The sequence below is a fragment of the Lepidochelys kempii genome, chromosome 3 (assembly GCF_965140285.1).
Source record: "Lepidochelys kempii isolate rLepKem1 chromosome 3, rLepKem1.hap1, whole genome shotgun sequence".
NCBI lineage: Eukaryota > Metazoa > Chordata > Testudines > Cheloniidae > Lepidochelys > Lepidochelys kempii.
Genome location: NC_136382.1, coordinates 7,442,222 through 7,456,942, shown reverse-complemented (window position 1 = coordinate 7,456,942; position 14,721 = coordinate 7,442,222). Strand labels below are relative to the sequence as shown.

The window sequence follows — 14,721 nt, the reverse complement described above, 5'->3', positions numbered from 1 at the left end:
AGTACTCCAGATGAGGCCTCACCAATGCCGAATAGAGGGGAATGATCACGTCCCTTGATCTGCTGGCAATGCTCCTACTTATACTGCCCAAAATGCTGGTAGCCTTCTTGGCAACAAGGGCACACTGTTGACTCATATCCAGCTTCTCGTCCACTGTAACCCCAAGGTCCTTATCTGCAGAACTGCTGCCTAGCCACGCGGTCCCTAGTCTGTAGCTGTGCATGGGATTCTTCCATCCTAAGTGCAGGACTCTGCATTTGTTCAGGTTGAACCTCATCAGATTTCTTTTGGCCCAATCTTCTGATTTGTCTAGGTCCCTCTGTGTCCTATCCCTACCCTTCAACATATCTACCACTCCTCCCAGTTTAGTGTCATCTGCAAACTTGCTGAGGGTGCAGTCCACACCATCCTGCAGACCATTAATAAAAGATATTATCTCACCCACCATGTCTCTCTAGCGTCATGGGACCAACACGGCTGCAACACCACTGCGTACATTGGTGCTGAAAGACACTGTACTGAAGCCACTCCCACCTTCAGTGCAGTGTCTGGAAAAGGGCATGCACTACTTTGTCAGCCTCTTTCCTTTATTCCACTTACCTGCTGGGGAATACCGCTTTGGTGTCTTGGAAGGATAACCCAGTGAATCCACTTCAGTGTGAATGTTTGAAATAAGACAGCTTTTTTTTTTTTTTTAATTCTGCATTACTGCGAAAAAGAGGCAAACAGACCTTGCTTTCCTGTACCTGTTTCTAGACAGATATTGTCAAACTAAATTGCCAGCTCCGGAGAAAGCTGTTTAGAGTTTAGTGCAAGGGCCATATTCCTCTGGAAATTGATCTAAAGATCTTTCCATAAAACTTGGAATGAATAAACTGCTTTTGAATGGCAACATTAAACTCCGTGAGCAGGCTGGGGTTTCATGACTGCAAATGACTTCGGTTACACTCTCCCCAGAGGCTCAGAAGAAGGTGTATAAGAAGCTTCAGGAGTGAGGATCCCAGTTCAGGCAACGAATTAGATTAGTGTGGTGGGCACCTGATGGTACTAGTGGCACAATGCTGGAGACCTAGGTATTCCTGCTTTCCAGACTATGCTGCAGGGGCCTCCAGGAAGGGAGGGTATTGCTACTCTATCTCCACCTCTCCCCGTCAACATGGCGAGATATTAAAGATGATCTCAGAAGAGACCCATATGTTTCATCCTCAGTGAAGGAAGAGAAGTTCTGTAATGGCAGCTCCGCAGCAGGGAATGGATCACAGGAAGTCACAGACCCAGGATCACTCACCTTCCACTGGAAGCCAAGGAAAACATATGACCATAGGAATTGCCAGACTGGATCAGACCGAAGGTCCATTGAGTCCAGTGTCCTGTCTCCAACAGGGCCCAGAACCAGACACTTCAGAGGAAGTTGTAAGAACCCTGTCAAAGGCAGATGTGGGATAATCTGTCCCCTACGTAGGTCTCTTCCTGATCTCTAGTAGTTTGAGATTAGCGTGAGCCCTGAAGCACACAGTTTAATATCCCTTCCAATATTTTTATTGCCATTAATTATGATAACTCAGGATATTCTTGACATCGATATAACTGTCCAGTCCCATTTATTCTTGTTAAATTCTTGGTTTCAGTGACTTTCAGTGGCAGTGAGGTTCACATCTTAATTACACATTGTGTGAAAAAAAGTATTTCCTTTTATTGGCTTTGAATTTGCCACCCTAATTTTATTGCATGTCTCCTTGTTCTCATGGCATGAGACTGGAAGAAGAAATGCTGCTGATCTCTCTTCTCCAGATTATTTATTATTTTATAGATTTCTATCAGGTCCCCTCGTATTCATCTCCTTTCTAAGGTAATGATCCCAACCTTTTCAGTCTCTCTGCATAGGAGAGGTTTTCCAGGCCTCGATCACTCTTGTTGCTCTTCCCTGAATCTCCTCCAGTTCTGCAGTATTCTTTTGGAGATCGGGTGACCAGCATTATATGCAGTAATCAGATGAGGCTGCACCATTGGCTTATATAAGGGCATTATAATATTTTCATTATTATTCTCCATCTCATTCCTTATAGATCCTAACTTCTTGTTGGCGGTTTTGACTGCAGTTGTGCACTGAGCAGAGGTTTTTATTGATCTGTCTGTAGTGACACCCATGTCCCTTTCTTGGGCTGACCGTTAATGTAGAACCCTTTAAAGTGTACCAGTAGTTTACATTTTTCCTCCCTAGCGTGCATTACTTTGCATGTGTCAATGGTGAATGACATTTGCCATCGTGTTGCCCGTTCACCCAGCTTAGTTAAGTCTCCGTGAAGTTCTTCACAGCCCTCTCTGAGGCTGACTAACCTAAACAACTTTGTCTCATCTTCAAATTTTGTTATCTCACTACTTATCCCATTTCCAGATTATTAATAACTATATTAAACAACTTGGGACCTAGTAAAGAACATTGAAACCCCTGTTGTTAACCTTTTGCAAGATGAAAGTTAACCATATAATCCTACTCTTTGCTTTCCATCTCTTTGGCGTCTCTTTGGCGGAAAGCTTAAAGACTTCGGAGGCTGTAGTGCAGAACTCTTCTATGAGCGCAACCCTGTGAGAGGCTAGGTACTTCCTACAAAGTATTGAGTGTCCTCTTCTCCTTCTGAAGTCAGTAGGTGCAGGAGATCACAGGTCTTATATGAAATACAAGGATCAGTTTCTGAGTTAAGTTTTGCACTAGGTTTCCCAGACCAGAGACCTAGCTTGAGGACTTGCCTTGGCTCACAAGTGAAATGAGCTTGGCAGTTGGTCTTATCCTCAGAAAGACAGTTTGGTATGATATCGCTTTGGCTTAGGACAGTAGTAGTAGGGAGGCCAAGACTGAGAAGCAGTGGCAGAGCTGTGTGAGGAAATTGCATACCGTTTGCCTATGTTGTGCCTTGTCCCAGCTATCGTGGTCATAAGCACTGACTTATTATGGTTCTGCCCACAGTGGCCTCCGTGTAAAGTGCTTATTCAGTTGCACTTATAAGACTGTAGTTTGTGGAATCGCTTGGATCAAGTTGACTCAGCACCAAAAGGATATCTGGATTGTGACTTGGTTTATCTGAAGGAGGAAGGAAGTTGCCTGTGGAGAAGATGGCACCTGGATTTCTGAATACTTTCATCTTGCTGATTGGTGCACATGGACAGCAGCTGAACTGTTGTTGTTTGGAGAAGACCATAAGCTTCAGCCCAAGCAAATATGTGAAAACATGTCAAAGAAGCCTATAAAGAAACTGAATTAGGCTGCAAAGTTATTGTGCATGGAGCATTCTCTTCCCCAGCTGGAGCTGACGTTGCTGCTGCTAGAATTTATTTTATTCTTCTGTTGCCAAGCAACCTTAAGACTGTTGTCTTATTGTACAGTAATTTCATGAAGTAAATGAACACTTGCAAGTTGACTTTACTTGCTGGTGCATAGCTATGATCAGATTAGCATATGATCAGATCAAAATTACGGCAGCTAGATCCAGGCAGCCGTCTCAGATTTTAGGGCTAGCTTTCCAGGAACCTGGTGACCACTTGCCACAATAGTAGGGTCATCTGTGGGTAATGACCACTTTGTAACTATGCACCTGATTTAGGGCATCAGTGGGAATGGAAGCTGGGACCTCTAGATCTAAAAGCGTGAACCTCTAGTGCAGGGGTTGGCAACCTATGGCACGCGTGCCAAAGATGGCACGCGAGCAGATTTTTAATGGCACGCTGCTGCCTGCCGGGGTCCCAGCCACCCCGGCAGCAGCATGCCATTAAAAATCCTGCCCGCCCCGGCCCGCTCTTCTCCACCCCCCCCCTCCCCTCCGTGGGGGCAGGATGAAGAAGCTTGGTCCTGCCGGCTACTGCTGCAGGGCAAGCAAGCTCCACCCTCCCCCGCCTCTTCCCCCAGCGTGCTGGGTTCCTCCCCCCCTCCTCTCCCTCCCTGCCACTCATCAGCTGATGGCCCTTGTGAGAGGGGGAGAAGCGGAGCTGCAGCGCGCTCCCTGCTCCGGGGAGGAGGCAGAGAAGAGGTGGAGACGGGGCCGTGGGGAAGGGAGGTGGAATCAGGGCATATCCCCTCCAGCCCCCTGCCGTGAGCCGCTCAGGGCAAGGGGCTGGGCGCACCCCCACGACCCCAGCCCACACCCCAAGGCCTCTGCCCTGACTCCTGCACCCCCTTTACATACCCCCAGCCCTCTGCCCTGATCACTGCATCCCCCACAACCCCAGCCCTGACCCCTGCATCCCCTCACACACACATCCAGCCCTCTTCCCTGACCCCTGCATCCCCCCAGGACCCCAGCCCTGACTCCTGCACCCTCCTCACACACCCTCAGCCCCCTGCCCTGACTCTTGCACCCCCACACATACGCAGCCCCCCCACACCCTGTCCCCTGACTCTTGCACCCCCCACATTCCCACCCCCAACCTGAGCACCAAACGGGAGCTCCTGCGAACCCCCCCCACCCGCCCCCCACATTCTTACCTGCACCCTCACACCAAACGGGAGCTGCCCAGGTAAGCACTCCACACCCAAACCTCCTGCCACAACCCTAAGTCCCCTCCCTCATTCTAGCTCCTGGCCAGAATTTATACCCCAACCGCCAGCCTGTTCCTTCACCCCCAGCCCTGTGCTCAATGCACTCCCACCCTCAGCTCAGTGCAGAGAGAGAGAGAGGAAGAGAATGGGCTAGAGCCAGGGAGAGGGTAGGTACCCACTCTATGTGGGCAGGACCAGGACCCCAGACCGGCAGCGGGCTGAAGGGGGCTAGCATCCGGGACACTGGCTGGCAGGAACCAGCGGACGGAACCCCAGACTGGCAGTGGACTGAGTGGCAGCGGGCTGAGCCGCTCAACCCACTGCCAGTCTGGGGTCCCAGCCGCCGGCCCCTCTCAGCCCACTGCCGGTCTGGGGTTCTGACTGCCGGCCCCTTGCCAGCCGGGGTCCTGGCCGCAGGCCTCACTCAGCCTGCTGCCGGCCTAGGTGAACAGAACCCCAGGCTGGCAGCGGGCTGAGCGGGCCGGCGGCGTAAGATCAGCATTTTAATTTAATTTTAAATGAAGCTTCTTAAACATTTTGAAAATCTTGGTTACTTTACACCTGACAATAGTTTAGTTATATAATATATCGACTTATAGAGAGAGACCTTCTAAAAGATGTTAAAATGTATGACTGGCACGTGAAACCTTAAATTAAAGTGAATAAACGAAGACTCGGCACACCACTTCTGAAAGGTTGCCGACCCCTGGTCTAGTGCTTGAGCTAAAGGACCAGGTCCATTAAATTCGAAGCAGCAGCAGATGCAAAACCTCTTACATGTTGCAGCTGCTAGAGAGGGACAAAGAGCCATATTCTGCCAACATTCAGTATGCTTAGATCCTGACCTTTAAAGGATATGCACCTCTAAAATCACTAATATATGTAACCCATTTTATTGTAAGAGGAATTAGCACAGCTGAGTATGGTGAAAACACCAAAAATAAATAAAGACTTTTCATTTTCAGTAACTGCCTTATAAGTACTTGAAACCTTAGAAATAATAGGACTATGCATAGACACGGGGAGCATGCCCAGGAGAAGGGATGCCACCATAGTCAGAGATTTTCTTATCCCTTGCAGTTCTCTGTTCGTATTGCTGTCCGATGGTTAGTTTAGTCAAGATGCTTTTAGTCTTAAATATCAATTCATATTTTAAATAGGAGGATGGTGTAAAGTCTCCAGACCTCATAAATTGCTCAGTTCTGGGCTGGGCTCAAACTCCTGCTGAATTTAAATTGGCCGTTTCCCCTGTAAAATGAGTTTCTCCAGAATGGAAAGTCAAAAGGCATGAATATGTATGCGCTTTATTTTGTTTTTTTAGGAAAAATCTCCAGTGGTAACAACTTTCAATAAAGAATTCTTTAACTGGCTACATTTTGAAAACATTCATAGATCTATGTAGAAGAGGCACTTACACAAAGCTGCTGTGTGTATAGCCTTTGAGAGAGACTTTCTCTTCCTATATAAAAAGAAAAGGAGTACTTGTGGCACCTTAGAGACTAACCAATTTATTTGAGCATAAGCTTTTGTGAGCTACAGCTCACTTCATCGGATGCATACTGTGGAAACTGCAGAAGACATTATATACACAGAGACCATGAAACAATACCTCCTCCCACCCCACTCTCTTCTGCAGTTTCCACGGTATGCATCCGATGAAGTGAGCTGTAGCTCATGAAAGCTTATGCTCAAATAAATTGGTTAGTCTCTAAGGTGCCACAAGTACTCCTTTTCTTTTTGCGAATACAGACTAACACGGCTGTTACTCTGAAACCTTCCTATATAAGTGTACCCAGAAGATAACGTCTGTTGGTATGAGGGAAGCTATAGCTGATGTCTGCTACTTAGGGGCTGAAAAGAACAGCCACATAATAGTCCTGCCATTAGGAACAAAGCTCTCTGGGTCTTGGTGTTTATGTGACAAACTCTCTGAGCTGGAGTGTCTCTGTTTTCTGAAAACTCATGTCATTTATTTTGAAATCTTAGTGTTCTCTTATCCCTTTCCTTATTGCTTATCCTGCACTCGCAAAGCGTTAGAGCCATGACGCAGTCGCTGACCTGCTACAGTCTATTAGAATTAGTGTCGTTGAGCTGCAGTTGTTAAGTATGGCTGCCTCGGTTGTGGGTGACAGTGTGCTGTGTGTTGCAAGTGAAGGGAGTCAGCTGTGTGAATTCCCATTGCTTTGGTAAGATTTGACGTACTCAGCCTGATTAGAGCTTTGCTCACAGAGATATAGGACATCAGTGTGGAGCAAGTCCTTGACCCTGCTTCAGCTGGTTGCCCCTCTGGATTCCTGATCTGAGGTGGTGGTAAAGGGAGTCTGATGAGAGATTTCATGTTTCCGTTTAATCACTCTGTTTTTGGCATGTATTCTGTGCCATCATCATGGTGTCTGAGCATCATGTATGTCAGAGCTAAGTAGCCCCGTTCCTTAATCCTTTAGCAGTGGTAGTACTTGTCCGCAAAATCAGCTCATGTCAGAATGCTTTTGGATTTGGGTGAGGTACTGCCTCTGTACCTCTGTGAACCAGGGATTCTCGCAGCTGACTCCAGAAGGATTTCAAGTCTAAGCAGACATTACCATTTGTCTGAACTGTTAGCTTCCTCTGCGTTTTCCACACTCTTCTTTCACTTAAACACTGAAGATATTTTACACATAAGCGAATGGGATGATGAATGGGGAAAGACTTGTAACTCCCTTTGTATAGTGGTTTATGACACCTCTTTTGCTCTGTAACACTTACTCTCCCCCACCCTGGCTTTTCCCAATCAGGATTGTCTGAACTGGAGTTGGGAGTCTCTGATCAACAGTTTGGACAGCCAGGAATGGGTGACCAGATTCCATGGGCAGATAACACCATGGCCTCCATGAATCGAGTATCTTTGAATAAACCAGACGAGTAAGTACCATGGGTTTGGATAATCTGCCTTCCCACTACCCCACCCTCCTCTAGCCTCTTATGGTATATTTTTAGTAGGCTTACCGTTTGTTGTAGATCTGTGGATAGAGATTGCTGTGCCCACCCTTGAGTAAAGGTCCCTATGGGCACATCCACACAGCGAGTGTCAACCCATGGCCATGAGTGTCAAAGCCCAGGTAGACAGTCTGAGATTTGCACTAAAAATAGCAATGTAGAGGTTTGGGCTCAGGCTGAAGGTTGGGCTATGAAGCCCGCCCACCCACCTCCTTAGGCTTCAGCTAATTTTAATGCCGTAGCATGAGCCCGTCTGTCAAACTAGGCTCCGAGACTTGCTTTCACTGGCTGTGAAAGGCATACCCATTGAAGTTAAACTTACATGAGGTTTGTTAAGTGATCAGACAACTCAAATGTTGGCCATAATAAGATGTCCTGATATTCTCTAGTCTGATGCACTTGGCTGAGAGTCGAGGGAGAGGAATGTTTTCACCATAGCTAGTTAAGACTGGAGGAGATACAACAGCACAACGGTGAAATTCACACCTGTATGGAAGGGCCAGCCAGCACAGTCAGAACATCTCTGAGGCACAGGCTTTGTGCTGGCCCTTTTCACAAGGGTGAACTTCACCCTGTGTCAGTACGAATAATATTAGTGCACTGTCAATGATGAAAGGTGTCTCACAGACCAGATACGCTGAAATCATTATTAAGACAGTGTGAGGGACAAAGATTTTTTCCAAATAATGAAGGATAGTCCATAGTCCATTAATTTAAGCTACTGCCACCTAGTGGTATAGTTATAAGGTTGCAAAAACTCTGCAGGCAGAAACTTTTCTTTGACCTGAATTGAGGCAGAAGGAAGGTACTGTACAATTCTGCTTGAGGAAAAACCTCTGAATAGGGTTTTCCATTTAGCTATTAAAATAGCTGCAGTTGGGCTTCCTCAGCGGTGACTACAGCAAGGCTTGTGATGGGGAGGTAAACAGTCTGCTAAATGACCAGCTGTGCTCCTGAAGGAGAACAGAACATTAAGCAATAAGGTGGAGCTGTTGGAATAGAATTAGGACAGAACAAAATAGTTTCAATGAGGCCTTTCCCCAGGAGCAATGGCCATAAATAAAATAAAAGTACTTATTAAAAATTTCATTATATGTAAACTCACAAAGCTAACCAGGGGACTAGAGAGAGCCTGTCTGTCACGCATGCTACATCTGATGCCCAAATACCAAGGGGATGGGTGCCTTACAGGGGGAAGGAAGCGGAGGTGAAATGGCTTCCAGCAACGTTAGGAGTAAATGTGACACTGCCTCTTTGTATGTGAAAGCAGCAGCACCGGGAATCGTGGAGAGTAGGCAAACTGCGGTCTTGTGTTTAAGCCATTGAGGTGACAAGGGTGGGAATTTTGCCATTGCTAATAAGATAGCCGTGACATTGATTGGGAAGAAGATCCCAATAATTGTAAACAATGGCCACCAGAGGCAAAGTGGTGAGCCTTTCGCCTAGTCCAGAGGGCTTTTCTGGACCAAAAAACCCCAAAGGTCTCACTCCAGCCCTCAGCAGAGCTTTAAATAAAATCAAATGTCTGTGTAGAGGCTCTTAAACTGCTGGAGCGGTGTGTGACAGAATCTGATTACAGGTTACTGGCCGCATGCTCCAGTTTTCAATTTGACAGGCCATATTAAAACTCAAATTGAACTTCATATGTAAAGCGTATATGGTTATGTTTGTTATGAACAGAGCGTTCCCGCGAGGGATGTAAGCCTTGCTCTGCTGCAAGATACATGTTAACTAGAGTGTGACAGAGTTGCTCTGTTCACATTACAAAGCTGGTGGGTCTCTGGATAGATGTGTAGCAATTTGTGGTCACTCTGAGCTGCATGTCTTTAGAAGACTTGGGGTTTCTTTCTGTGCTCTTCTGTACACACGAGGAAGACATAGGGAGGCTAAGGGGGTTCTGTTCCTGGCTGGATTGTTTCCCGTGAACCATTTTGCTGGAACATATCAGCAGCTTGTTAGAAATGTGTCTGGGACCTGTGATTTTTCTGAGGAATAATAGTCCCGTTAGCATAGGGCTTTGCGTTTGTGTTGCCACACACAGAAATCCCTTTAAGAGATGACCTGCAAGAAGTAAAATAGCATATCAACCCAGGGGCATAACGAGCAGGCTGTGTAAAGAAGAACACTGGTGCTGTAGTTAAGGCACCAGGCTGGGAGTTTGGAGTTCCAGATTCAGTTCCCAGACTCCCTGAGTGACCTTGAGTGAGTCTCTTATTATTTCTGTCTCTGTCCCGTCTGAGATGGGGATACTACTCCTCCCTTTCTTTGTCTCTTTAGGCTGTAAGCTCTTCAGGGCAGGGACTGCCCCTCTCTCTCTCTCTGCGTTTGTGCAGTCCTAGCCCAAGGGAGCCCTGAGGTCAGTAGGGGCCTTGGAGCACTACTGTATTGCATATAAGCCATAGTGCAGCGGTGTCAGACATACCGCCTGCAGGGCGGATCTGGCCTACATGATGTATTTGTGTGACCCACATGGCATACGCCAATTGGGCAGAATCTAAGCTTCAATTTAAAAAAAAAAAAAGAAGTTTCTAGTCCTCCTGGCGGAAGAGGGAACTTTCCAAACATGAACCACGCGTAAGAGACATCATGATGTCTGCATGGAGCAACAGTGAGTTAGAGGGGTGAACTCCCTTCTCGTGCTAATCCGGTTGGAGCATCAGCACTGAGACCAATGACGTCACTGCAACCTCAACATTTACTGACCGTTCTAGTGTGTAGAATGGGGTCGGGATGGGAGTGAAACTCTCGATAGGTGCCAATTGGGAGTTGCCACAGAGAAAGAAATACAGGAATAAATCACAGGCTTGTTACTAGTAACGGCCGCGTTGTTTGCTGGATGTCTGAGTGAACCTTCCACTGATATCATTGGGGTCTCTGATGTGGATCAAGGGCGCTCTGCTAACCTCCAGCCCACAATTTAACCTGGAATCCATCCCTTTCCTCTGAATTTGATGCCCCTCCTATGGACCGATGGTGTGTGTGTGTGTGTGTACAGGAGCCAGTACAGCTAGATGTGTAGCTGCAGCTTTAACACACACAAATTTGGTTTGATATGAAGCTACAAGCAGCAGGAATCTTTGTTGTAAACTGAAGCAAGCCCCGTTCTTCACCTCTCCCTCCCCTTCTTCCTCTGCTCCTGTACTGCAGTCTAAGAAATTCCAGTGCCTTATATTTCTTTTCCAGGATTAAACTATGTGTATTGGCTGCAGTGTTCCTGATCAGATTAGTTTCAGTTACTTACTGTACATCTGGTCCTCATCTGGAGCTAAGAGGATAAACAGGTCTGCTCCTTGGAAACCACTGACATGTTTAAGTTCTCTCCTTTGTGCTTTTCTAGCAGTGTGATGTGCCATAGCTCCCTTCATTGTGTCAGGCCCAGCAAATCCCATCGACGCCAATCAGTCACGTCATTGGAACATCTCTCATTACATATTAACCTTGTCCCCAAGAATATCAAGGGGGAGAGTTCTTCAGGCTTCTTATTTTTGTGCCTAAATGGTTCCCTTTGCCTTCAGGGGCTTTAGTGTCAGCTGTTCTAACTTTTCCCAAACCTCTCTGGCTTGGTGTTTTCAAAAGATTCTCTGTACTGAAAACCCGCTGTCTTTCCCAGCTAGTGGGATATTTGCAGGCACAAAACCTGGAAAAATCAGGAAGGTTTGATAAGAATCTTGTCGAGGCTCTGAAACTCAACCCTGCACACAGGTCCAGCAATAGTCTGAAGTGGTGCCTAAACCTTGTGCAGGGGTGAAGTTCACCCTCGGTGCATTCCAGACATCACTTTGGGTTTGCTTGCTAGATCAGAGTGAGTTGTTGCATGGACTCAGAACCAGTTAGGCAAGTGAGCATGTCAGTGGGAGGAACCCCACAGAAGCAGTTCTTCCACTTGGGGTCCTTACAGCTGAAATGCAGAGCTGTTTTCTGCACTTAATGTCTGTTAACTTTGTCGTCCGTACAGCCAGTGCATCACTTCCCAGCTGGACGAACTCCTATGCCCTCCCACCACGCCGGAGGGCCGGAATGATGAGAAAGCCCTGCTCGAGCAGCTTGTGTCCTTCCTGAGTGGCAAAGATGAAACGGAGTTGGCGGAATTGGACCGAGCTCTTGGGATTGACAAATTGGTCCAGGTAGCAAGCGATGTACTTGGGGGGTGCTGGGGCTGATAGAGGACTGTGTATGTTGCCAAATGCTTAGGCCTGATAATGGGTGCAAAGGAGGGCTTCCAACATCTGGTGCTTGCTTGCCAGATGTGGATGGGAACAAAAAAGTACATTAGGTTCAAAGAGGATACTTAATACCATGGCATTTTCCAGTGCGCTCTACCAAAAAGTTGGAAAATATCCCCATGAAATACAATATTGTGCCCCCCTGCCTTTAAAACGTGGGAAACGTCAGCCTCTCAGAGGCGGCTGAATGTATTTATCCTTGAATGGCTCATGCAGTGGGAAGTGGGGAGAGTTGGCAGACTTTTCTGCCTCACCATCTTACTTTGGGGTTAGAGTGCAGAAGAGAACTCCAGCTGGAATCTCACAAGTAGAGATTCCTGAGCCTTAATTATGCTGCATAATATATGCTTAATGGCCTTGCTGGTACAAAAATGCACAGCCTTTACCACCAAGCCTGGCTTTCATTGCAGCAACCCCTGTCTCCAATTTAACCGCAAGCTGATGAGTTTGTCCCCACCCACCACCCACCCCCACCAAACATTGGCCTTATGTGGCCCAGATCCTGCCTCGGAGCTGCGCAAACAGAACTTAATCCCGTAAACCCCAATGGGGTTCAGCCTGGGTGCACGCAGACCCAATGGCAGGGTCTGGGCCTCTAAGAATATGCTGGGTTTTCATAAATAATGAAGAACAGCACTGCTTGAAGAAATCCTGATCATAGGAAAGATATAAAGAACAGAGACATGCAAGTAATGAAATAGTTTGCAACTATTTTTATAATTTATTTTTCCAGTTCAGACAATACTTACACTCGTACGTGTTTGTTTCCAAAAAAATTATTAGAACCAAAAATCTGTCATTAATTTTAGTGCTCTTGGAATGGACCTAGAAAGGGAGCCCTGGAGAGTGAATTCCTCTCCTCTTCCAAGGCCTGCTTCTTTATCACTGAACTGAAGGGGGCTTCTTCTGTTGAGCCCCCTCTAGAATAACTACAGAATAGCACTGCAACTTCTTTATATCGTCCCATTGCTATGCTGCAGCTTTAATCTAGAGACAAGTCTAGATGTTCTTAGGTGACTAATCTGAGACACCTTGTAGTAGAGTTGTTTTTCAGAAAATGCCAAGTATCTGCCCTCTCAATAGCAGGCCCCTTTTAAGGCATCAAAAATCAACTTGGGCATCAAAGTCACTAGCCACTTTTAAAAATGTAGGTCTGAGAGGGGGAGTTCAGTCTCCCTGGCTCATTCAGTCGCTGATTCCTCTGCTGAGGCTGCCGGTAAAGATGCCAGTTGTGGCAGGGTGGTTTTTGTGCCATGGTCTCCTATCCACCAGGACCCAGATCACGATCTACCAAACTCATTTCATACAAGCCACCTAACAGCCATAACCACACCAGCCAACTTTCAGTGTTGTTCTTAGGGAGGGTACTAGGCATTTGACTTTCTCTCTCAAATACTGAAGTAAGATGCCTTGGAACACTGAGCCTGGGGCCCAGAGTTGTGTGAGAATGCCAATCATCTTCCCTCTTGAGCCAGCAAATTCCCTGTCTAATAGTCTATGGCTCGGAGCATCGTCTCATGTTTGGAATTGAAATCCAACTTTACTCCCATCCAAGGATCGTTTCTTGAATATTAATCTTGGGCTTTTTCCATGGCTCCAGATGAATCTTTGTAATAACTTATGTAATGCTATAAAATATGTACTGGACATAAATATTTATGGGGACAGCATTCAGAATTCAGGCACCTTTGGGAAGAAGTTCATTTTGATAGTTTCCCCCTCGGATACATAATTGAAATGTATCCCATCCTCCTAAACCAGTTTGTATTTCCTTGGATATGTTGTACAGACTACCCTTACTCTTACTTTCAAGTTGTTTATAATTAGGCCCAAGTATTTCAGACCCACCTGGAACCAACTCAAAGGTATGTCTTAAGCCTTAAGGTATGTCTTCACTGTAGAGTTACCTTAGTCCACCTCCTCTCCACCAACAAAACCTTCTCAGCTGAGTTTAGTGGTGCTTTCAGCCTGAGCTAGCTGGCACGGCGGGGTCTGGAGCCTCAGTGCCGCTTTCTCTCAGGCTGGTCACCTACCTACTTTGCAGGGAGGGTACAGTCCTGCTGCGCCTTCCCATAATTCCTGCTCTAGAATGACAGACAAGGTCTTCCACAATTCACTAGGAAAGAATCATGGAGTGGCTCAGCTTACTGCAGCACAAGGAGCCATGAGATTCCTCCCAGATCTCCTAGTGACACACGCAGGTACATGCCGCAGCGGCCAGGGTGCACTAATTCAGGCATGATATTGCACACGCAGTGGCTGTTCACACCCAGGCACCGATCACCTGAGTTAACTCTGCAGGGAAGACATACCTCTAGAGAGTAGCAAAACCTCTGAGTTCATTTCCCCTGACTCAGACCTGATGCTGAAGGTTGCTGATTGATTTCAAGCACTTGATGGGATAGGGCTCCTAATCTGGTAACTGATTATGTCCAAGACCACCTTTCTGCTGCAGCATCAGACAGGGATTTGTGGTCAGGTGAAGTGCTCGAGTTAACCTACCCCCCAGTTTAATGAGGAGGGGCTGAAATCAGGATATTTTCAGTGAGCTGTTCTCCACTGTGGAATTTACCTCTCCCATTGAGTGAAAGATGGTTTTTTTACATAGCACATAGTTAACTTGTGGAACTCAATGCCACAAGCTTAGTAAGTTTACTCTCTGCTAGGTTCATATTATTTTGCTCTACCTGGAGTAAAGCTAACGCAGAACAGTGTGTCTCCTATTTCCCCTGTGTAAGCTTCCTCAGAGTGGTCTGATTCAGCTTACTTGCAAATACTGACCCCAATCCCGGACTGGAGCTGAGGAGCCCACGGTACAGCTCAGGACGGCATGCTCCTGTGATCCAGATCTGACTGTGCATTGCTCTGGTCACCCTGTGTAACTGAAAGCAGCTTGAAGGCTATTACTCCAGCTGTCAAAGGTTTCTAGGGCTATCATGATGGCCGGGGATTGCTGGGGCACAGGGAAGCCCCAGCTGCAACCTATTTCCC

General features: G+C 46.8%; 1 protein-coding gene across 18 annotated transcripts in view; it reads left to right on the top strand.

Annotated features, from left to right (window-relative positions):
- Positions 1 to 14,721, top strand: part of NCOA1 (nuclear receptor coactivator 1) — a 358,642-nt gene that overhangs the window by 316,023 nt on the left and 27,898 nt on the right. For all 18 annotated transcript variants that reach the window (XM_073335594.2, XM_073335589.2, XM_073335591.2 and 15 more), the window contains 2 exons: positions 7,306 to 7,432; positions 11,463 to 11,631. In XM_073335594.2, coding sequence (XP_073191695.1) covers positions 7,306 to 7,432; positions 11,463 to 11,631 — 296 coding nt within the window. The remainder of the gene's footprint in view (positions 1 to 7,305; positions 7,433 to 11,462; positions 11,632 to 14,721) is intronic.